At 39.7% G+C, this 23,974-nt stretch overlaps 1 protein-coding gene across 10 annotated transcripts in view; it reads right to left on the bottom strand.

The window, feature by feature from the left end:
- LOC123828903 (protein FRA10AC1) overlaps positions 1–23,974 on the bottom strand; it is a 59,745-nt gene that overhangs the window by 23,570 nt on the left and 12,201 nt on the right. The window contains exons 1-6 of one of the 10 annotated variants that reach the window (XM_045854366.1): positions 7,595–7,613; positions 7,245–7,314; positions 5,521–5,597; positions 4,153–4,248; positions 3,976–4,021; positions 1,019–1,095 (exon numbers count right to left, since the gene is read on the bottom strand). In XM_045854366.1, the coding sequence (XP_045710322.1) occupies positions 1,019–1,095; positions 3,976–4,021; positions 4,153–4,248; positions 5,521–5,597 (296 nt within the window). In that variant the 5' untranslated portion in view covers positions 7,245–7,314; positions 7,595–7,613. Of the gene's footprint in view, positions 1–1,018; positions 1,096–3,975; positions 4,022–4,152; positions 4,249–5,520; positions 5,598–6,723; positions 7,172–7,230; positions 7,614–8,320; positions 8,340–23,974 lie in introns of those variants that run through there. The other 9 variants (XM_045854365.1, XM_045854363.1, XM_045854362.1 and 6 more) reach the window with 9 other exon arrangements.

Raw genomic sequence — 23,974 nt, forward strand, 5'->3', positions numbered from 1 at the left:
AAACATGATGCTAAAAAAACAAAATGAGGATAAGAAATCTGAGTAAACATTAAATGGAAGAAAAAATGTATGACAGTAAGTTTCAGAATCTAAAAAAAGTAACACTACCCTATTGAGATTTAATTTAAAAAACATATATAGAGTTTTCCATACCTCATTTTTCTACAGCTTCCAAGGAAGACTGAGTAAGGAAGAGAGCTGAAGGGTACGATTTTCCTAAATACTACAATAGACTGGGGATAGAACAAGGGATTGTTGGGAAGTATAGGACAAACTGAGAGGGAGATTAGTCTGGGATAGATGACACGGTATGAAGTTTTTTAGGGCTCTCCCAATTCAGAAAATTGTTAAGTTGGGGAAAAAACACACAAAACCAAAAGGCTCTGACAAGAAAAGCCTCAAACATAGGGAGCAATTTCATGTGTGAGAAATATTAGAAACAGGTTTCTTGTTTGCCCTATCTTTATCTTTTTATCCTCACCCAATGACATGCTTACTGATTTTAGAGAGAGGGAAAGGGAGAAAGAGAGAGGAGGAGAGAAACATTGATGTGGGAGAGAAACACTGGTCAGTTGCCTTTCTCAAGCACCCTGACTGAGGGCCGAACCTGCAGCCCAGGCATGTGCTCTGACCAGGAATTGAATGTGGGACCTTTCGGTTTATGGGATGATGCTGCAACCAACTGAGCCACACCAGCCACGGCTGCCCTACCTTTTAAAAGGCAATCCCAAACACTGAGGTTTAAAAAGTTCAAAGATCCTCTCAAAACTAAACAAAGCACTCAAAGCTGTATAATCCGGGACATGTGTATTCCTCACATAATTGTTATTGACAGGGCTACTACTGACAGAGGAATGGGGTCGATTAGAAGCTACTTAGCTGGAAGCTATGGATGGTCTCTCCACATTATGATATAACAAGGAAGTCAGAACGGAGAGCAGAGGAAGATCTCAGAATCAGATGACATAGCAGCAGTGGGTCTTTGAAAGTAGTTCTGTATAAACTTCATGACACTTACCCTGATCGCCTGAAATCTTCTTTCTTGCCACCATAGTATAAAATATAGTCATTTACAAACTTTGTATGCCTTTGATACTGAAATGCAAAAAATTAAGGATTTTACTTGTTCAACAGTTGAGCGACGTCCAAGATATATTAGTGAGTAGGAATAAAAAGCATAGTATGAATCTACTTAGTTTTTAAATATGCAAATATACACTATACATGCTTATAAATTCAAAGGTAGAAAAAGGTTAATATTAAACTATTAAGAATGAACATTATAGAGTACAGGGATTTTTACTTTATAAACAATATAAATGTTTATATTTTAATGTTTTAACATTTAATGTTTAAATGTTTTAAACATTTTCCAAGCATATGCTACTCATGATAAAATATATCTCTATCTAGGAAGAAAGTTTCCTCTTCTATTGCTGAACTACATATGGCCTCAGACCACCACTCATTTTAATCATCACAATAGGAAAAATTGTCATTTCTAAAGTTAAAGGTATGGAGTAGAGTTTACCTTTCATTATTATAAAATATAATTTGGCTATGCCAGTAATAAAGCCTCTAAAAATATAAGATAAAACTTTTATAATATTAAATCCTAACAATAGGCTTTCAAAAAAAGTAAATATAAGAAATCAGATGTTATTTTTGTAAATTTTCTTTTAATATTCAAAGCTCCACAATTATGTTTATTTTCAGTTAAGTATAACAAGATATTTGAGGTTAAAAGTTTTTCTTTTGAAAAGCTTAACGGTACTCCCTCTACAAGTGAACATGCACACACTAGAACTGACCTTCTCTGTAATATTGTCTGTGACTGTGACTACATCCTATTATATTAAAGATAGTGACTAAATTGATCACAATATATTCTAACAGAGTCTCAAATCAGAATACACTTCTCAAAGTGGAAACAAAAACAGTTAACATTTCAGAAAAAAGAGAAGAGCCAAATATGTGGACATATGGGTTCTACCTCTTTGCCTATCACTAACTGGTCATGTGACCATAGCAAGTCACTTAAATCTTTTAGAGCTGGGGTCAGCAAACTTTTTCTGTAAATAGTAAACATGCAGGCCATATGGTCTCTGTTACAACTGCTCAGCTCTGCCATTTTAGTATGAAAGTAGATACAGATAACACCTAAATGAATGAGCATAGCTGTGGCTCCAAAAACACTTGCTTCTAAAACAGGTGTTGGGTGGGACTTTGCTTCCAGGAAAACGGAGTAGACAAAGATGTACTGCTCCCTATTCCTCCCACTAACAACAGCTAAATCCCTTGGAAATTATACAAATTTATTTTAAAAAACATAAGAAGACTCTGAAAGGTAGAGAGAAGGCATATCAGCTACGGACCTCAGGACCCATGTTATAACATGGTGGTGAATTACCCTTTTTGTCTTTTTTTTTAGAGGGAGGAGAAATGAGAGTGAGAAAGAGAGGGAGAGAACCATCAATGTGTGGTTCTGGGGAACTGGCCCACAACCCAGGCGTGTGCCCTGACTGGGAATCAAACCAGTGACCCTTTGGCTTGCAGACCGGCACTCAATCCACTGAGCCACACCAGCCAGAGCCCCTTTTTGCCTTTTTCTTTCTTTTTTTCTTTAGCAATTGTTATAATAATTTACTAGGGGATTTTAAGTATATTTAAAATGAAAATGTATGAACAATATCATATAAATTATATTTGTATTAAAGGAGACTTTAAAGCAAAAACCATTACTAGAAAGATATAGGTATACTTCAAAATGACAAAAGTTCTTTAGTAAAAGATAATAATTCTACTTTTTTTGAAAATTTTTTTTTTGTATTTTTGTTTAAGTACAGTTGCCTTTTTGCCTTTTAAATCCCAGGTTTCGAAGTGAAGAAAGCTGGCAACCTGGAAATACCACAAAGCACAGGCAAAAAAAAAAAAGAAGTCCCAAAAGCCTTCCCTAACTGAATATCCAAGTGAGAGGCAGTCTAACAAGATAGATAACTTTCAGACAATAACCACTCTATTCCAGCCAAATACTCCAGAAAAAAACTGTGTCACCCCTCTGCTCATGCCAGAGAAGCAGACCTAGACTCTCACCCTGACCAGGCTTTTAGATGCACCAACACCCTCGAATGATCAGAGAAGGCAGAGTAGATGTCGAAATGCTGAAGGAACAAGGGGCAGATATAAGCAACTTGGTTAAGAGATAAGAGGAATAAATAAATTGTTGACAAGAAAACATCTATAATTTAAAGTATTAGAAACAGTAACAGGGTGAAACAGATTACTATAGGTGGGAGGCAGTATATCTAATTGACATTGTCTCCTTCTCCCAATCTGACTGTTAAAATACACACCTAGGAATACTGCAGTCTTGCTTGGCCTCTCTTTCATTCTCCAACATTCAGTAACATGAAGGCCAGGGGTAGTAGTCTCTGTAATGAGCCACAGTCGTACTGAAAAGTTAAACTGAGACATGCCTACAGCAGGGAAGCAGGGTACGGTATACAGCTTAAAGAGAACCCAACTCATGCCTGAGAGTTGAAGCCAGAGCAGAGAGAACAGTCCACAGTCAGACCTACGTTTAATACAAGTCTTACAAAGACTTTAACTAGCAAAGAACTAGGCAGGAAGAGAATAAGAGTTAAAATGAGACAGAAGATAAGAGTAGTATAAAAATGAGAAATGTTGAGAGCTTGGTAAAAACAGGGTGTAAAAAATACTGGCAAGTTCATGGACTTTGTAAACCTATTTATAGAACATTTGGAATGTTTTACTATTTTTTGTCTCTAAATTTTTTCATGTACTAGTAAAAGAGAACTGTACGCAAAAGTGTAAGTGGCAAAATTCCACATCAATAAAGACTTACCTTTAAAAACAAAATATCAATCTATCTGACTTTACAAAATTTCATGAAATAAAAAAGTAAAATTTTAAAGACTATTAGTTTTTAAAAACCTAGAAGTACAAAAAGGATACAGCATCCATAGCTATGAGATGAAACCTTCTATTTCTTGCTTCTTCCCTGTTAAGACAAATTTTATTTTAAGCAAATTCAAATATCTACATTCTAATTAATGTAATCAAATCCCTAAGTCTCTGAGTTTAAAAAAACACCTTAAACCAAAAAAAGTAAAGCACATTGAAATACTATACCTATCCAGCAATTCTGCTGCAACCTGTTTATGCACCACCTTTCCATGTTTTTCTTTCTGAAATGGCTTTTGGAGCAGTAAATCATCTTCACCTGTCCTGGTTTATTAAGAAGAAAAACTATTAAAAGAGTTTATTTTTCTCAAAGAATTTCCCATTTCTTTATATTTTCACAACTGAAATATGTTTTAAACACTTAAGTTTTAAAGAGGAATCACTCACTGATCTTTAGTGAGACATTTTATGTCTCCTTAAATTGCTTAATTAATATCTTAATTTTATTTTCAAACCTACAAAATGGAGAAAATGAAACTGACAAATGTACAAGTCCTGGTTTCTGACCGCATAGGTTCCTGGGTTCTAATTTTGGCTGTCATTAACGATCTTTTTTTTTTTCACTATCTTAATCTTAAATAAAATTAAGTTATTTAAGTTCTTTGAGACACAACCTCCCAGTCTGTATAGATAACGAAGCTTTTGGTCACTGATAATATGGAACAAGAAAGGCCAGTTCTAGATAACACAGACTACAGATGATTAGCCCTAGTTATGTAGATATACATAACCTTAGAGCAGAGAAGACTATCCAACTAGATTTGCTCGAATTCTATTCTTACAAAGTAATATTTTTAATAAAAAAATCTTGAATATGTAAAGTACCATAAAACATAATTTGTTATAGTTATTTCTATTCTATTGGTTATCCATAAAGACTGAATACCAAACAAAAAGTTCAGTTTCAATTAGTATGCCTAATATATTGCTCTCAGTGTAAAATAATAAACCAAGTCTTATAAATTTGATTAATCAACCAATCAACCACTCCTAACTTAATGGATAAAAGCAAGACTCTAAGCACTAAAAGCTGAAAACCTCCTCCTTAAAGACAGCAACTCCACCAAAATGTAGTGGCCTCATTATAAGGCCCAGAGTATACCTGTTGACAGATCTTGTTCCTTCCAATAAGAACTTCATGAGCTCCTTCCCTTGATCACTTAGCCTGCTCATTCACAAAACCATAAGAATTGTGTCATATCACAATCCCATACTCCACACTAACCTCATTTTGAAGTCAAATCCTAGCAAAGGGACCACCAACCTATCTGTCCTAGCTAAAGCCCTATCTTAGCTATGACATCTGCAAGTAAAAAGTCCTTCTCCCCTTTCAGCTTCTGTAAATCCCCCCATAGCATAAACATTTCTTATTTTTCACATAATGGTTCTCAAATTTTTGAGTCAATTCATTATAGTTCAACAAAGTGAAATCCCTTCACATCGTTGTCTTCACAAACACAATCCAAAAACTTTCAATATTATTTATAACTCATCTCAATCTAGAAAGGATTCGAAGCACAGATAATAAAAAATTACCTTTTTTTCCTTTTGCTAGATTCTCCACAGTGTTCATCATCACTAAAATCAGAGTCATAGCCTCCATGACCATGCATCTGTAAAGTATAGCGTCAGTTACTTAGCACCTAAGTTGCCCATTGTTCAGGAAGCAGAATAGTTCAAAAGTAAGTCATATTTAAAAGTCACAATAGTTTTAAAGGATAGTGGGGTATGTCACTGTCCCTGAACTACCCACACATCCACAACTTTCATTCACTTTGAATAAGACTTAGCCTTCAGAAAATGGATAAACACTTTTTACCATCAGGCCAACATAGGGCTAGTCTTTGACCTTCTTCCATTGAAAACTAGGTCTAGAAGTGGCCATGTGACTGCACAGAGTTCAGCAGGGCTTCACTTCAACTCCGAGTAGTAACACTTGCTCTGTATCTATCATCGACTTTGCTCTGGACATTATGTGAAGTCCTTTACAAACACTGCTTTTAATTCTGCAATTTAGAAGCTATTATCTCCATTTTAGAGATGAAGAAAATCAAGGGCAAATGAAGTTAGTCAATTATATAGAGCAAATAGGTGACTAAGCTGATTTACTTGAGTCTTAAGCCCATAATTTCAACTACTCCAAACTGTCTCTGAAATTCGCTAACATTTTGATTATTATATTCCATTAGACTTACTGCATTTGTGAACAGTATATTATTAACTGATGAAAATCTACCTCTTTTCTCAACATATGTGGAGATTTCCTTTTTCTTTTAAAGGTTTTTTTCTAGGTAAATCACCTTGTCCTTTGGCCTAGTCGACCTTATTTTTTCTTAATTGAAATTCTCAGAAATACTGAAAGATCTCAACTGTCACTAAGTTGGTGTTGGAAGCAGCTCCTGGTTTCAGCATTATGTTGAATTTGGGACCCACATTAATAGGGGATGGATAGGTTATTTGTCTATTTGATGTCATAAATACCCAATTCAGATGTCTGCAAGAAACCGTGCAGGTCAAATGATACATCCAACTTTTTAAACTTTAATATTCATTGCAACAAGTAGACCGTGAAAAAGAAGAAAGAACTCCCTAAACTTCATTGCCCTACACCTAAGACACAATATGTTTCACTTCTCTTCCCTGTCCCACAGAATCCTAGAGAAAGGCACCGGCCAAGGTTGGAAGTGAAGGTTATAAGGCTACAGCTCCACCTCCACCCTCGCTTACATCCGTCTTCACCTTATAGATACACCTGGATCTCACACCCTCCGTCACGTCAATTTCTTGCTCCACCTGTCTATCACATCTATCACATCTGTTCCAGCCATACCAGCCTCTTACTCCTTGTCTTACAACCTCACTTGCACATCTTGATGGGGGACAACCACTGGGTGCTGCATAGAGGTATGTTCTGGGATCAGTCCTCCAGAATGCAAATCCTGACCTGCACATTTCATTTGTCTTTCTTTGAGCAGGTTCTACAACCTGTGAGCCTCAGTCTCCCCCTCTACAAAAGGAGGCTAGTGAAGAGTACCAGTCTTATAGGACTGGAAATTAAATTACCACATATAAAGGATTTTAGAACATTGTCTGGCACAGTAAAACCCCGTAAATGTTAACTCTTAGTACCATCATCATCATGTTACCACACACCAAAACACCACCTCTACCCCGTTCCTCCTCTCCCTTTTTCCTCTGGCGGCTTCATCCATCCCATACCCATCTCCATTCAGTGGTTGCACTAACATGCTCTCACTCACTTCAGGTTACGAATAAACTGACAGGGGCCGAGAGAAATTAGAGAAAGGAGGCGCCGACTGTCTCCAGAATCTATCAAAATAAAATAATTTAAAAAAGAAAATCAACAAGTAGCATATGAGATACAAGTTCCAGGTCCTTATATCCGATGCCAGATACGCTCACGGCCCTTCTCAAACACCCCTTCCCCGCCTCCCTGCTTTGCCAAGCTCGCCCGCAGAGTAGTCTTTTTCTGCTTTCTTGGCGGCTGCAGCGACGACCCACGGCCTGAACGAGCCGCTGTAGGTCCGCCACAGTCCGCGGAGGCCGTGCAGGTCCGCCACAGCCGGCGCCGCTACCGCTCACTCCCCACCTCTCCCTACGGGTCGTGACAGGGCGCCGCTTCCGGTAGGGCTCGACCGCGAGTCACACTTAAATGGTACCGTCCCCGGGAGCCCCGAATTTGTGCCACAGGCAGAACACTCCCGGGAAACAAAGGCGGCGGAGGAACAAGGCCGGAAGGGGAGGCAGGGGCTGCGTGCTTTCTTCGAAGTCGCTGCCTTCACTCATTTTTCTTTGGGCTTTTTTCCCTTCCCTTCGCGGGAGCCCGGTATCTAATGTTGTGTGGCACTGCTCTAAGTCCATACCCCTACTTGAAAAAAAAAACCCTGCCTGAGTATCACCTGCCGCCCTCTTTCTAGTAACCTTAGTAACGCCTCCTTGGAGCATCTTCGCTGGTGGCCTCACCCTCTAATCTGCTTTTCTTTCTTCTAATCGCCCCCCCCCGCCCCGCCCCAAACCCAACCCCCGCGCCCAATAAAACCGTTCTCATAATTGGAGCAAAAATAACTTTCCTTCGTTTTACCACCCACACAATAGATACCATTCCAAATGCAGTGCTGGTGGCAGAGGAGCTCATCAAAAATGTAAGGAAAGGAAGTCTAGAAAATAGGGGCGATTTCACGGGGTTGTGGATTCTCTGCAGACAAGCGATCTGGCACGTGTTAAAAGAGAGCCAAAACAGTTCCAAACGAGAGAGAGAGGGGGGGGGGGAGGGAGGGAGGGAGGAGGAAAGAAAATGAATTATTTTACGTTCCACCTGATTATCACTGTGTTTTACTTTTTCTACATCACGATGCTTCGTTCTGCTTTGCAGCGTAGTGACTGGGTTAATGTCTTGTCTCCCTCGGGCTGATGCTTGCTATTCACCTTTGCTTCCTCCTCAGTACCCAACACGGTTCCTTGGAAACTACAGGCACTAATTAAATATTTGTTGAATTGAACTGGCACACCACTGACTTTAGAGAAAATCTTGGCACCTAATGCGAATTCATCATTTTACATCTTTTACACTGCACAGTAGATAACAATATCCTCATTGGTTCAAGTCCCTCTGCTGTCTGACAGTAAATTATAGCTATCTCCTGCTTAACCCAATGCAGTGACTATGGTCTTAAAAATCTGTGAGTTAAATTACTGTAAATTCAATGACTTCAAAATGCAATCTGATTATACATCAATGAAAAACATTTATTCGCAAACTTTAAAGCATTGGGAAACCTCACAATTTAACAATATACTATATTGAATTATTTTGTCAAGCAGTTCCCTTTTTAGTAAATATCTAAAATATATATTTAGTTCTTTTACTTATCATCAATAAAATCAAACACATCTGTACCTAGTATGTATTTAATTTACTTTCTAACAATATTTGATGTTTAATGGCACTTTTCTTACAGTCTTAGTGTATTTTTGTCTGTCGTTTCGTTGTACTCTTGCAACAAGCCTGTGCTGCTGTGTCATGAGCCCCATTTTGCTTTTGAGAAATAGAAGCATAGAACATAAAGCCACAGACCTGGTGAGGGTCTAGAACTAGAAGTACTTCTCTATCTACAAGACCCACTTTGCTCCCTCTCTCTGGGTAAATTTCATCTCTCTTTCTTTTTAACTCATAGATTGTGTGGGAAGTAGCTTCTGGTTCTAACATTTTAAGAGTTTCAGATCTGTTGCTACCAGACCATTCAGCTACAGATTTGCATTTTTCCCTTTGAGGCAGCAGTTATTGAAAGAGAGAAAATAGAAAATAATTGGCAGATATAGATCACATGATCTGATCTAAAAACAATTAATACAGGATAGAAAACCTACCTGATCAGGAAACCTTAAGTTAGCAAGTAAAGCTCAACAACTACAAAAAACACAAATATTGATATTTATTAAGTGCCTACTTTGGGCAGAGCAGTGTCCTTCATCATCAGGGTTACAAATATGTAAAAGCCACTCCTTAGTCTTGAAAGTTGACTAGTAAAGAAAAAAATATATAGAATAATAACAACAATTTGCCTATCATATGCCAAGTGCCTAGTAAATGGCATGGACCTGTGTTTCCCAATCTGTGAAATGTGTTATTTCAATTAGTATGAAAATTTAAAGCCCTGGCTGGCATAGCTCAGTGGATTGAGCGCGGGCTGCAAACCAAAGTGTCGCAGGTTCGATTCCCAGTCAGGGTACATGCCTGGGTTGTAGGCCATGACCCCCAGCAGCCGCACATTGATGTTTCTCTCTCTCTCTCTCTCCCCTCCCGTTCCCTCTCTAAAAATAAATAAATAAAATCTTGAAAAGAAAATTTAAATGTACACAAAGGCTGTCTATGTGGTGGAGGTGACAGAAGCTGGTCCCCATTCCTCTTCATCACTCTCCCCTCTTCACATTTTTATTGCTTTCCCCACGGAAAAAAGCTGCTCTAGGAAACAGTATGTAAAGAGACACACTTCAAAGTCAGGAAGACCTGCATTTAATCAGGTCTAATACTTATTATCTAGGAGATATTGGGGAAGTTATTTAATTCTCTGAGTCTTAATTTCCTTATCTATGAAATTGAGATAGTAGTAGTAGTATCTATCTAACCAGGGTGTTGAAGAGGTTTTAAATGAAATGATGCAGCTAAAATGCTTAGCATGATGCCTAGTTCATAGTAAATATATAACAAATGCTACTTGAGGAAAGAATCTGATTACAGGCATTCTTAAGAATAAGTTTAACAATTAATGCTTCTTGAATATGGTCCAGAAGTGGACCCATACATATATAATCCCATGAGTAATGGCACAGGTTTAAGTATAAACTTTTTAATATATAGTTCTGGGTCAATAGAATAATATGATAAAAATATAATCTTGATTCCTATCTCACACCATTCATAAAAGTTAATTTCAAAGAAAACAACTTTATGATATTTCATGATATTTTCCTGAGGGTGGGAAAGCTCTTTAGATAGGAAACACAAATAGCTAAACATAAAGGAAAAAATTAGATTAAGAACTTGTTCATTTAAAAGGCTTTCTTAAGAAAGTGAAAGTTAAGTCATAGGATGGGAGAAAATATTGTATTATGCACATTCAACACATTATCAGAATATAAAAAGAACTTTAAAAATTATTAAGTAAAAGGCAGAAACCCTATAAAAAATTACCAAAAGACTTAAACAGACAATTCAAGAAAAAAGGGATATAAAAATGGCCAATGTACATGTACACTAGTCATCAGAGAAAAGCAAATTAAGAACACAATACACATTATTACACACCCACCAGAATAGTTAAATGTAAGAAAGATCTAGTGCTGATGAAGATGTGGCATGACTATAACTCTTACATGCTGCTGGTGCAAGTGTGAATTGGTATGACCACCTTGGAAAAGATGTTTGCTAGTACCTACTGATGCTGAATGTATATATTCTATGTCTCATATATTCCAATCCTCAGTGTATTTTCAACAGAAAAGTGTGCATATGTTCATCAAAAGACATGTACTAGAAAGCAGTAGTTATAAATGACGGCAATATTTATAAGTCAAAAACGGGAAGCAATGCAAATGCCCATCAGTATTAGGATTGTTAAATGAATTGTAGTTTATTCAAACAATGGAATACTATACTATACAGAAATAAAAATGAATGAAATACAATTACATGGAACAACATGGATGAATATCAGTAATATAATACTGAGCTAAAGAAGCATTATATAGGCAAAATAATACATACAGCATGATCCCATTCACATAAGGGACAAAAGCAAAAGTTATCTGTTACAAGTCAGAGTTGTGGTTCTCCTGGTGGGTATAGGGGAGGAGACTGGAGGCAGTGGTGGCTGTGGGCAGGAGGGGAGGATGCTTTTAGGGACATGGTAATGTTCTATTTCTTGATCCTGGCATTCATTACATGAGTGATCCATTTATACCTATGATCTGTGCATTTTATGTATATGTTATATTTCAATAAAAAAGTTTACATTAAAAATTTAACTTTTCCTAGAGATTTTAAAAATTTTAACTCCAGCTGGTAAATGGACATGTTAGTGACTGGAGTAATTTCAGGTGTGACAGAATAGGTTGGGGAGTGCTTTGGTGGGATTTCTTGGGGCTTCGGAAATTATGCCATATAAACACTTACACAGTCAAAAACAAATTTCCTGTTGGCACTGAGACGGAGGCAGACCAGGGTCTTTGTAAGTGTTGAGAAAGCCTCTACTCAGCGCCCAAGAGACTAAAAGCACCCTGGCCTGTACTTCCTGTACATTTATGAGCCAGAATCTGGCAGAAGGCAGCTCCACCACCTCTATAGTAAAGCTCAGTCCATAAATAGGGACACCATCTAATAGCTATCTTTTGCAAGCTGGTCAAAGGTCAGTTACTTGCTTGTATAAGTGCCAGGAGGAGGCTGCAGAGCGTGAATACTGAGGTTGGATGAACACTGTGAAGCTGAGTGGAAAGACGGCAATATACCAATTAGCCAAATGAATTAATTGTCATTGTTAGGCCTGCTCCCAGGAGGCAAGAACAAAGACAGGATGTTTATAATACCCCTCTCTGAGTCAGTCCTGGATAAAGAGCTTTGTGATTAAGCGATAGGGTGACACTTACCGAGTCAGATGAGATGAGAAGCAGAGACCAGGAACACTACATATCACTGGAAAACTTATTTTTTGTCATATAATATCCTTGGGTTTAAGAATTTCATTCTTCACTCAGAAATGTGCAAGTGGAGACACTCACTATATTAATGAACGTTGATAGGTGTTGTACCTCTAGATCCTTCCTCAAGGGCTGGCTAGGCCTCAGCCTACAATCATGGGAAAGATATAATCCCTCCCCCACATCAAGGTTCAATTCCTGGGTGGGACACAGACACAGAAATAGGTCATTACAGTGCAGTGCTGTGGGCAGCGATAGGAATAGTCCCAGGAGGCTGTGGAAGCACCAGTGTGGGGCCCTTAGCTCCGAGAGAAGGAAAACAGGAAACTGTTGGGAGACAGAGGACTTCATATCCATGTTCAAAATGCCTCAACCATAGTTTTAACTCTGTGCTACAAACTGCACTGACTTTGCATCCAAAGGAAAGGGAGGTATAGTCTCCCAGACCTTCCATATTCACCAATGATTCCAAGAGCCGCTCTCTCTTATAAAATGTAAGCAAGCACCAAGTAAGTGTTGGCCATATCACATGATTTTAAAATTCATGAGCGCAGCTGACCGTGTGGAGAGCGTGCCAGTGTAGTCGAGTGAAATATCCAATGAAGAGGGTCTGCCACACGTCATCATTATCATGTGGTCAGGCAGCTCGATGTAAATAATAAGCAATTTTCCTAAATGACACCTTAATTAACATATTCTCTGAGAGTGAAAACTCTTGGATTAGTTGTCCTGGTACTGAAGGTGATAACTGGTGGTAGGAAATGGGCATACGTAAATAGACATGGATAATATAATGACTGAATAGGTTTAGAGGAACAGGAGATGGGGAGTTCGTGCCTTCCTTCCTCTGGCTATATCAAAGCAATAGCACCCAAAGTAATACTTCAATCCATAAACAACTTTTCCAGCAACGTACTTTTTTGTAATCCCCTTGTTTTTGTGTCCTGGAAAACAGCTTACTGTAAACAGCCACTCTTTCCCACATGACTTAGATCAGACTCAGCTGTCCCCTATTTAACCGTTGAGAAAGCTAGACAGACCTTCCAAATTCCCATTCTTTGCCTCATAAATGATGAGCTGCACTGCTCATCCCCACTGATGCATTGAAACAAAATGTTAACCAAACTTTGGCTAAGCTTCTTTCCTTCCTCCCAGCCCCTGAACTTGGCCCACCCGCAGCCAGAGCTAACCTACAGCCCCTCCTGTGAATACATTGGCCTTAGCATAAACTATTCTATGATCTACTATCTGATCACGCCCTCACATTTGGCTCTCTCTAGTCTTGTTCACACCTCTCTATAAAAGAAAGCCTTTATTTGTTTGACCCTTGAGACACTTGCAGGTTCTCCCGGCTGTAACAGCCCTCCTCCCCTATTGCAATAGTCCCTTTCTCCCTTGCAATAACCTTTTTGAATAAAAGTCTCTCCTAGGTCTGTATTTGCTTTTTATTTGACAATGTCCTTCTGCATTCTATACTATCTGGAAGAATTTTTCTGATAATAAAGTATGTTGTTGAAAATGTTCTGCTTATGACCAGAAGTATTACTCTTACTGGACAGTGCCATCTCACATGGCAAGAGTTAAGCAGCAGTTGAAGTGACCCCAAGTCACCAGACAATGAATTGCTAAACATCACGAGTAAGGTCACTAGTCTGTCATGTCTCCTGTGACACCACACTCAGGTTTCTCTCTTCCACAAAGTCTGTGCCTTCTCAGGCTCCTGGTGCTCTGCATGGGTGGGGCTGGGTGTTCTTCTCCACCTACACTCTCAGTGTCACCTCAGGATTCAGAGGATGGTCTACATGCCGATGTGCCCCCATTTGGATTCTTTTAATGGCTGAACAACACTCATTGTACATATAGACCACATTTAGTTTATCCTGTCATCTGTGGGTGGACACTTGGGTTGTTTCTACCTTTTGGCTAGTGTGAATAATGCTGCCGTGAACACGGATGTACAATATCTATTGGGGTCCTTGCTTTCAATTCTTTTGATATTTATCTAGCAGTATAATCACTGTGTCATGTGAGAGTGTTATGCTTAATCTTTAGAGAAACCATCAAGTTGTTTTCCACAATAGCTACCATTTTTCATTCCTACCTTCTCCACCTCCTCACCAACACGATATTTTATGTTCTTTGGTTTTTCTTAAAAATTTGTTATAGCCATTCTTGTACACACAAAGCAGTGTCTCGTTGTAGTTTTGACTGGATTTCTCTCATGGCTCATGTAGGGAGCATCTTTTCGTGTGCTTATTGACCGTTTTTATATCTTCTTTGGAGGACTGTGTACTCAAGTCCTTCTCTTACTTTAGAATTGGGTTCTTTGTTTTTTGTTGTTGTTAAATTTTGGTTCTCTATAGATTCTAGATGTATAATTTGCAAATATTTTCTCCCACTCTGTATTTTGTTTTTTTACTTTCTTGATAGTAACCTTTGATGCACAAAAGTTCTTAATTCTGATTAAAAGTCCAATTGAAAAAGATAATTTTTAAAGGGCTAAAATCATGGTTCTTGTACAAATATAAAATTAACACACATCAGAAATTTTATTTAACTAATTCATGAGGAAACCAGACAGATGTTACCACCGGTTCAAAGGAGAATTCAAAGAATACACACATATACACAACCAGGAACTCTAAAATGAATTTACAAATAGATTCAAAACTGGTCAATAGCCACAGGGCAATAATCAACTGTACCTGCACCAGACAAAATTCTCTGTCATCTCTATTGACAACAATCATTTGTATTGTTATCAGTTTTATATAACTTAAAAAGTTGTAAAATAGCTTGAAGACAATGACATTTTCAGTAACTCAATAGGGTGCTAGACAGGACTCCTAATAATCATTTTTGCCTAGTTCAAAGTCTTTCATAATTTTTTTGATGCTTCCCACTCACCCCTATTGCAGCAGGAGGTGAACCAGCTGCTCTGCAATTGCCTCAAGTCTTTCAGCACTGAGACTGCTACTAGGGACAGTGAATTCAGCTCAAAGACTCTTTATTAAGTGCCAGGTGGTGGAGAGGCAGCTATAGCTATCCCTGCTACAAATGCTTAATATCTACTAGAAACAGGCAGTATGCTATAAGAATAATGGGGATCAATGCAGAGTGGCTTCGTCCTTTTCAGCCTTACTGTCCAAATGGGGACAAGAAGGATAAGTAAATAAACAAATGAAGAATCACAAACTGAAAAAAATGCAATAGAGGAGAATAGCTGCCAGCACCAAGAGAAGCCTAGGTCAGCAGGGTGGTCAGGACTGGCCACTTGGAAGAGAACATTTGAGACTTGAAAGATGAAGAGAAGCCGGCCATTCTGCATGTGTGGGGTGGCAGGCAGCCAGTGAGCAGCCAACCCCACAGCCTGTCCTCACCCTCTTGCTTCTGGGGACAGGTCCACAGCAGCTGCAGTTATTGCTTATCCCTGCCCAGGGTGTGCAAGAGATAAGTACGGCCAAGTCCTGCCCTTCTATTGATGGGTAGGCCTTTGAATCTAAGGCTGCCTTTGAATCTAATTTTTTTAATCTAAATTCAAAAAATTTCAAGGGGAAGATAAGGGTCCCTCTTAAACCAGCTCATCCTCTTCCTCTTCAACATCATTTTCCCTCTAAATTCCCCCATCTGCTAAGTGAAGCCTGAAATGTCTTCAACACAGGAACATTGGTTGAACACACAAAAAGAAATAAAAAGCTTAGAAAATGCAAATGAGTGGGAGAGTTAACACATTAATGTAACTGTGTAAAATGATCAGCTCTTCCTGAACTGATTTGATTAGAAAGCCGCAAAGCACAAGGACCTTATCCGCAAGAGGAAAGACCGAGGGTGGTGTGGAGCGAGGGGCACCAGGATCAATGTCACCTGCCTCACAGTTTTGTCCAGGGCCTGGGCTGTAGTTCATCACTGTTCCAAAAGCACTTCACGCTGCTCTGTGACTCTCCCCAGGAAGCTGGCACCAGAAGTGCTAGGTCGGGAACCATCTGCCCAAGTTGGAGTGCTGCAAGTGGATGGGCTCATGGGGACAGACCGCAGAGGGAGAAGGTCAAGGACAGAGTCTGGGGCATTGACACAAGCAGGAGAGGGAGAAGACGGAGAACAACAGACTGAGAAAGCCCAAAGAACCACAGGGAAAAAAAGCTGTATCATAGCAACCAAGGGAAGTGTTTAAAGAAAGGAAGTGGCCAATTATGTCAACACAGAGGGACTGTTTCTCAGAATGTGTGTGGCTCTGGGAACAACCACATCAGAATCACTCAGGGGGTTGTTAAGGATTCAGATTCCTAGGCCTTGGCCACACCTGGTTTGGAATGTCTGACATTCGAACCAGGAATTGGTATTTCAATAGGTGATCAGGGATTTTCATGTATGTTCTGGAATTCTGTTTAAACAGGTGAGATGTGGAACCAGAGCCAGATTCAATTTGGTTCCTTCATTTGAGCTATTGGGCAAATTATTTAACTTCTCTGAGCCTAGGGGTTTTTTTAAATCTGTAAAATAATTCACACTACATACGGTTGACATAAGGATAATCTTCACGTGAGCTTATATTTATATCTACATAAACTATATATGCAGTGCTTAGCACAATACTTAGAACACAGTTAAAGTCCATGAATACTGACTGCTATTATTACATAAGAAAAAAGGCTATGGAATTTGGGAAGAAAGTGTTAATTTTAAACTTTGTAGATAGTTTCAATAGAGCAGCTTTGGAAATTTCTGGGAATTAAAAAGGGAATACATGGATAGGAAGTAGAAGCAGCAAGTGAAAATCACAAATTCAAGTTCAAGAAAATCACAATCACAGTAAAATTTGCAGGAAGAAAGACATTTGGGTCAGCAGTTAGAACTGGGTAATGCTGGTAAAAGAAAGGTTATTATTAACTTAGCTGTGATGGGAAGATGCTTTCAATGGCATAAATAATGAAGTGCTAGAAGAAAATAGGCAGGAGGAGTAGGAGTTTAGTCCCAGGGAACTGGGAAAGAGGTTCAGAGGATAGATACTGAGGTGGGTATGAATCAGAGAGGCTAAACTGTTTCCTCTGAGATCAGAGGAAAGAATGAGAGCAGGAGTTCACCAAGCGTGAACCCTGGTCCAACAGCATCAGCACCACCAGAAACTTGTTAGAAATGCCAGTTTCCCAGCTCTAACCCGGACCTATTGCATCAGAAACTCTGGGGGTGAGCCCAGCAATCTATGTTTTCATCAAGTCCTCCAGGCGATTCCAATGCACCTGCAGCTTGAGAACCACTGGATTAGGGAAGAGTTAGAGAGGCAGGATCTGCGGGACAAAACTGTGTATGCCCTAGGGAAGGCCATTCGCCCAGTGTGAGAGGACAGGGAGAGTAAGTGGAGGCCAAGGCAGCGGAGAAGGAGTCTGGGACAGCAGTTATAGATAAGTGCTAAAAAAGTCAGCTAGAGATACATCCAAGGATTGACAGACGAGATGCCATGAGAAAGTTTGTCTTATAACAACAACACATCTGAGTCACCTAGGGAAATGATACAAAAGATACAAAAAGTTATATGCACTGAGATTCATAATATTGAAAGACTAAATAGTTAAATTGTCCAACATTAGGGGAAGAGCCAATACAGTCCCAAGGCATTTGTGAAGACGAGAAATGAAAAAAAAACATCTATTATACATTGCTGAATGAAAAAAAAAGTCTACAATAGTTACATATGTATACTGACAATTGTTTACCCAAGAAAGTACTCTTGGAGGAATGATTGGAATTTTAAATAGATGGATTGCCAAAGGCCACAGGGGTCAAAGACATGGCCATTGAACTTGTCACCATGCAAGGAATGCCTGTTGTTAGGTATCGTTAGTCAGTGAGGACTTCTGGATAAGGAGGACTTTAATCAGGCAGTTGACAGCCCTGGGCCGGTATAGGAGACCAGGAGCTGCTTTCCATCAGGGGCAATGGCTCAGAGCCAGAGCAGATAAAATGGAAGCATTTAGGTTTGTTCAGGACTGTTGAGGCCACTGACTTGTGTAGAGCAGAGAAACACTACAGAGAATAACAAGAGGTGGCCCTGGAAAGCTAGAGGGATGACATTTTAAAAACTGGAACTTGGGACGCAAGGCCTGCCAAGTGTATAGAATCTATTGGAAGTGTGGGCCAGCGTATTTGAATCCAAGCACTCCTGAGAAATGTGAGACCAGGGTTTCCTCAGCAGTTCCAGGAGATCCTTCACAGCTGGAGACCTCAGCTCCCAGGCAGTTTATAGACAAGGAATATGAAGGCAAGGGAAGTTTAGCAACTTGCCCAAAGCTACCAGCTTTAAAGCTGCAAAGGCCAAGGTTAGAGCTAGACCTCCTGTTTCTAATACCATGCTTCTTGGATGCAAGACCCAAAACCCTACACTAAAGAGCGGAGATGAGACGTGACAGGTAACAGGGACTTGTGATAAATCACTGCCTAGGGAAGCAAGGTGGTAAGTGGAGTGTTTGTAGAAGGACAATAGTGTGTGAACTGGAAAAGCAGAGTGTGAAGGGAGGGGCTCGTCAGGGACCAGCAGCAATCTATGGACATGTGGTTAATTAGGGCCTGGGCCAGGTTGCTGGCTGTGAAATTAGACAGGAAAGAACCATGGAGAGACATGGCATTCTTCATTCTCACTCCACACTTTCCCCAATTTCCTCCTGTCCCTTAGAATTCACTTCATTTACCTTTAGGGCTTATTTGGGGATATAGCTGTGCACAAACTTTAGCCAGCTTGCAGCTCTATTAGATATTTTCTTCACTAAGCCATGCTTTATATTTTTCAGAGCCAGTGCTATACCCACTGGGAATTAAAAGGAATCAGACCCATTATAAACTGTGAGTGGCTCTGAACTTAATGCTTTTTCTACAGGTGATGTGTTCTTTAAATAGGAAGCTCAGAAACAGAGGGGCCTGAGAATATGTCACTGAAATTCCACTCTTTCTTTCCTACTCTGATACCTCTGATATTCCCTTAAGCCTCCTGTTCCCTTTGCTCCTAGGTGACAGCTGCTGGATTCATTTAGCACAAGATGGTACACAGCCCATTCAGACCATTAGGGCTGAATGGAGCCTTGGGACTCACCACGCTAAGCCCTCCGGGACCCAGGAACATATGTGGCTAAAGGTGAAAACAAGATCAGAACCCAGGTTTCCTCATGACCTCTCTGAACTACAACCTTTCTCTCTTTCCCCTCTCCTTAAATGCAACTTGCAATAAAGTTCTGAAATTTAAAAAACAATTTTTTTCCGTTTAAAACTGTGCTAAATACATACATACAGAGATTAGAGTGAAAAGAAGATAAAGGTATGGCAAATGCCTAGAAATTCAAATTTTACCTTAAATATAGTAATTGAATAGCATCCTCTAAATCGCATTATTTTAAGAAGGCGGGAAATGAGGAACTCTTTCCTTGATGTTAGATCTCCATCAGAAGAGAGTGGTCCACACTTGATTTTTTTTAGTGTATTACTGTTCCTTCTCTCAAAACTGCATATATTACTCCCTGTACTTCTCTCACTTTCCTTTCAGACCAAACTGGCTGAAAGAAAGAGGCCTTATCTTATCTTTGCATACCTCATGGTTCTTTGTATTGTTCTTGGCACATTGTTTGTTCTTCATAATGTTTTGGCATGGTGTTTACTTTTTATAAACATTTGCAGAATGACAGTTCAGAAAATAACTTGCACCTTACATTTTTAAAAAAATGTTTATGTATTGATTTTAAAGGAAGGGAGGGACAGAAGGGGAGAAGAAGAAGGAGAGAGAGAGATCAATTTGTTGTTCCACTTAATTTATGCATTCACTGGTTGATTCTAGCATGTGCCTACTGGAGATCAAAACTGCAACCTTGGCCTATTGGGACAATGCTCTAACCAACTGAACTACCCAGCCACGGCTTGCATTCTACATTTTTGCAACTTTTCCCTTCATCACTTAAAGGAGGAAAGTCAAATAGGAAAATGAGTGTGCCATAACAACTGGAGACTTTAACAACTTGTGTTTTAAAAGATAACACCTCAGGAAGCAGTGGGCTCACACATACAACTCTGAAATCCAAACCACACAAGTGAGTCTGAACAACTGAACCAAGTCTTTTGAAACAAGTTAAAAATTCAACCCACGGCAATTTTGGAAGAATCAAATAAAAGGTCAAATTGCATGTAAGCCAATTTCTCTTTCTATAATCAATGAATTGTTTTGAGTAAAAAAAAGAAACACCTCAGGTATGGATTTACTGATAATATCTGTAAGAAACTGCCTGTTTGCTTTTCTGTAAAAGCAAGAGGGGCAGAGTAGTTTCCTAGACTCTTCTTAGAGGCTTCGACTAAAAAGCTAGATGAGCACCAGTGCCAATACTTGAAAATGAGGAGAAGAATAACACCAAACCCTCGGCACCAGCTGCAGCAACTAAGTAAGCACGTGCTTCATGCTTCATCTGCCTTCAGCCCTCCCTGCTTCACTTAGGCTGGTTCCTGAGGGGTTTTTTTTTAGAATAAATGCGCCTAATTGCACAAACACACAAACCTGCTCCTTTTTCTCTTTCTTTTTTCTTCTTGCCGCATTAACTGGGCCAAATTGAGTGGCATGAAGATCCCGACAAGGACAGGGTAGTAAAGGCATGTCTAGAATCTAGAGTTTTAGAGAATACTGGGGGCAAATGTAACCATAGCAATCAGCTCTGGTTTGAGAGTACTGATGTATGGGGGTTGGGGGGAGCCAAAAAACCCAAAAATTATCTTCTGGAGGGTGGGCCCCTTGTAGTACAGGCCTTCCCCACTAGGTGAGTGTTCTAGGAACCCATCTGTATCAGTGTACGAGCTACTATTGTTGCACCAGGCTACGTTGGGCTTCAGTGAATTTTTTTTGAAGACTCTTTCAATATATTTGCCAATTTCATGATGGGTGATTTACCAGGGCACCTGCCCACACTGCTAAGTGTTCAGCAGTTTTTGACCAAAAACAGCATGACCTCTGTGCCCCACCCTTCCTATTCACCCAGTCTCACCCCAAGCAGCACTTTTGTTTGTTTGTTTCCCCAGATGAAAAAAGTCCTCAAAGAGGAACATTTTGCTGATATGGAAGAGGTGAAACAAAAAAACAGCAGAAACATTAAAATGCATCAAAATTGATGAGTGCAAAAACTGCTTTGAGAAGTAGAAAAAAGGTCCAATAAGCTTATTGCATCAAATGAAGAGTACTTTGAAGGTGACAGATGTTTAAACATGTAAGAATAAAAGCATACTTTTTTATAATCAACTCTGGTTTTTCTTGAGTCCCTCCCCGAGTGTATGCTGCTTGTACTAAGCAAGAGATTTCACCAGCCCAGGGAGTCCCTGCAGATGATGTGGATTACATTTTAAAAGGCAAGATTTCAATTGGCTTCATCCTAAACTTCAACTGTGTAATAAAAGCAAGTTCCTCCGAAGAGATTTAGGTTTGAAAAAAGATGCCATCAAATAGTTCCAGACTGTTATCAGAGCAAGACTAGCCTCAGCATCGAATGAGATTTGAAAAAGGTGACAGTGAGTTGAAAACTTGAAAGAATTATGCAAATGTGAAGCAGGTATTAATGTAAAAAATGTTAATTCAAATCCATCCAATAGAAACCAGATAGTAAGCATATTTGTCCCTTGGAAGTGAATTAGCATTTTTCCGTGCCCTGAGCTATCATTTCCTCTCTCCCCTTTTATCTGTCTGTGAAAGCTAGCTAATGATGCCTCTTACATCAAAGGCACTTGGGCAGCTTAAATGAGACTAAATGAGATAATGCATGTGAAGCACCTTGCTCCATGCCTTGTACATAATAGATACACAATAAATGTGGATTTATTTCAAAGGGAAAATCACACACATTATCCTGAGAATTCTTCCTGCTTGTAGCCCATCAATAGATGCTTCACATTAAATTACACATTTTCAAGAGAGAAAAATGGAAAGGACACCCTCAATCGGACATAATCAGTGAAGCCCACGGCTTCTCACGTGGAGAAAACAGACATGAAACAAAGACATCCGTCCTTCAACCTGCCTGTGTCAAAGGAGCAATTGCTCTCTTCCCACACTGATTCCCACCACTCTGTTCTCCTGGGGAAATGTTTAAGCTGCTTTCAAAATCCCTCCAACACAGTCAGCTGACACCAGCAGGAGAGATTCTAAGAATACAGCAAAACTTTCCAGCAGGGACAAGAAGTTCCATGAGGGCAGTGACTCCTCTGACTTGTTCCTGGGAAATTACTCCGGTTTTACCACTCACTTGCTACATGCTACTAGGCAAGTTACTTCCCCTGTCCAAGAACTCAGTTTCATCTGTAAAATAAAGGTGATGGTGGGTTGTTATGGCAGAAACAATGTGTTCACCAAACTCTGTTTCCTTTTCCATATAGTCATGTACCTCATGGACATTTCCTAGACTCCCTTGCTGTTATGTAGGACCATGTGACTGAGTTCTGGTCAATGGAATATTGGCAGAAGTGATGCATTCTACATCCAGGCTTAGACTTGAGGAAAGCCCCTACGGGATCCCACCTAAGTGCACTCTCTCTCCCTCTCCTTCTCCCCTCCTCTGTTGGCAGGATGCAGAGTCCAGTGGAGGACTCCAAGGTCCTGGGAAAGGTAGGGGCATGAGTAAGCAATCAGCCTTTACCATATCAAGTCACTGAGATTTGGGGGTTGTTTGCGATGGCAATTAGCCTACCCTGACTAATACAGCAATGGTGAGAATCAAACAAGATGATTGATTTATAAGCACCATGTCAGGAATGTAGTAAATGTTTAATGAGTAACAGCTATTTATTGTTATGTGATATCTGCCCCACTTAGGTATGCAGACTTTTCCCATCCTATTTTCCCAATGCTAGTTCTTTCCCTTGATCCAGTGACCATGGCACCCCTGGATGTCTAGCTCTGCTTTGTCTTTAAGCCTGATCACAATGTTAATGCAATGCTCCTCTCTGCACCTTGCTTTATTAATAGCATTTCCTTTAAAAAATATACAGAGGTGGAGGGGATGCTTCTACTGACATGATAATGGTTGTGCAATGAATCAGAAGCATGAGGCAGTCAGTCCAATTGGCACCACTCATCACAGCTCCACTTTTGCTTTCCCTGCTTTTGTGTATGAAGGCTACAGGGATGAGAGTTCAATTAGTGTGAGAACTGACTCGGACGAGCAGCACAATCTGCTCCACTGGAGACAACATTTCATAAAAACTGTTTCTGCTGAAATTTCATAAAACTTCCAAATTTTAATTAGAAACTGGAGAACCAGATGGGTAGCAAAAGGAATTTAAGGTAATGAGGAAGGAAGTGCTGATACAGTAAGGTCAAAATCAAGAGCCATGTGCCGTGGCTCAGTGGATTGAGCTCCGGTTTGTGAACTGGAAGGTCGCAGGTTTGAACCCTGGTGAGGGCACATACCTGGGTTGCGGGCCAGATCCCTAGTTGGGAGTGTGTGAGAGGCAACTGATTGATGTTTCTCTCCCTCTTTTTCTCCTTCCCTTCCCCTCAAATAAATAAAATCTTAAAATAAATAAAATCAAGAGCCATGTGACTAGCTGGCCACTTAATCAGCATAATTTAAGAACTCTAGGCCCTAGCATTTCCTTCATTGCATGTTAGCAACACCTGACAGGTTGTTCATAGCAACCCTTTGCAGTTACATGTCACTTTATATAATCTCTCTTAATGCTCCCAATTCACCTGCAAGGTAGAGTTACAAGTATGAACCTCAAGGCTCCATAGAATCAAGTGCTCTGCACAAGATCACAGAGCTGGTAG

Source organism: Phyllostomus hastatus, unplaced genomic scaffold (genome assembly GCF_019186645.2).
Source record: "Phyllostomus hastatus isolate PE091 unplaced genomic scaffold, TTU_PhHast_1.1 phas_scaffold_1066, whole genome shotgun sequence".
NCBI lineage: Eukaryota > Metazoa > Chordata > Mammalia > Chiroptera > Phyllostomidae > Phyllostomus > Phyllostomus hastatus.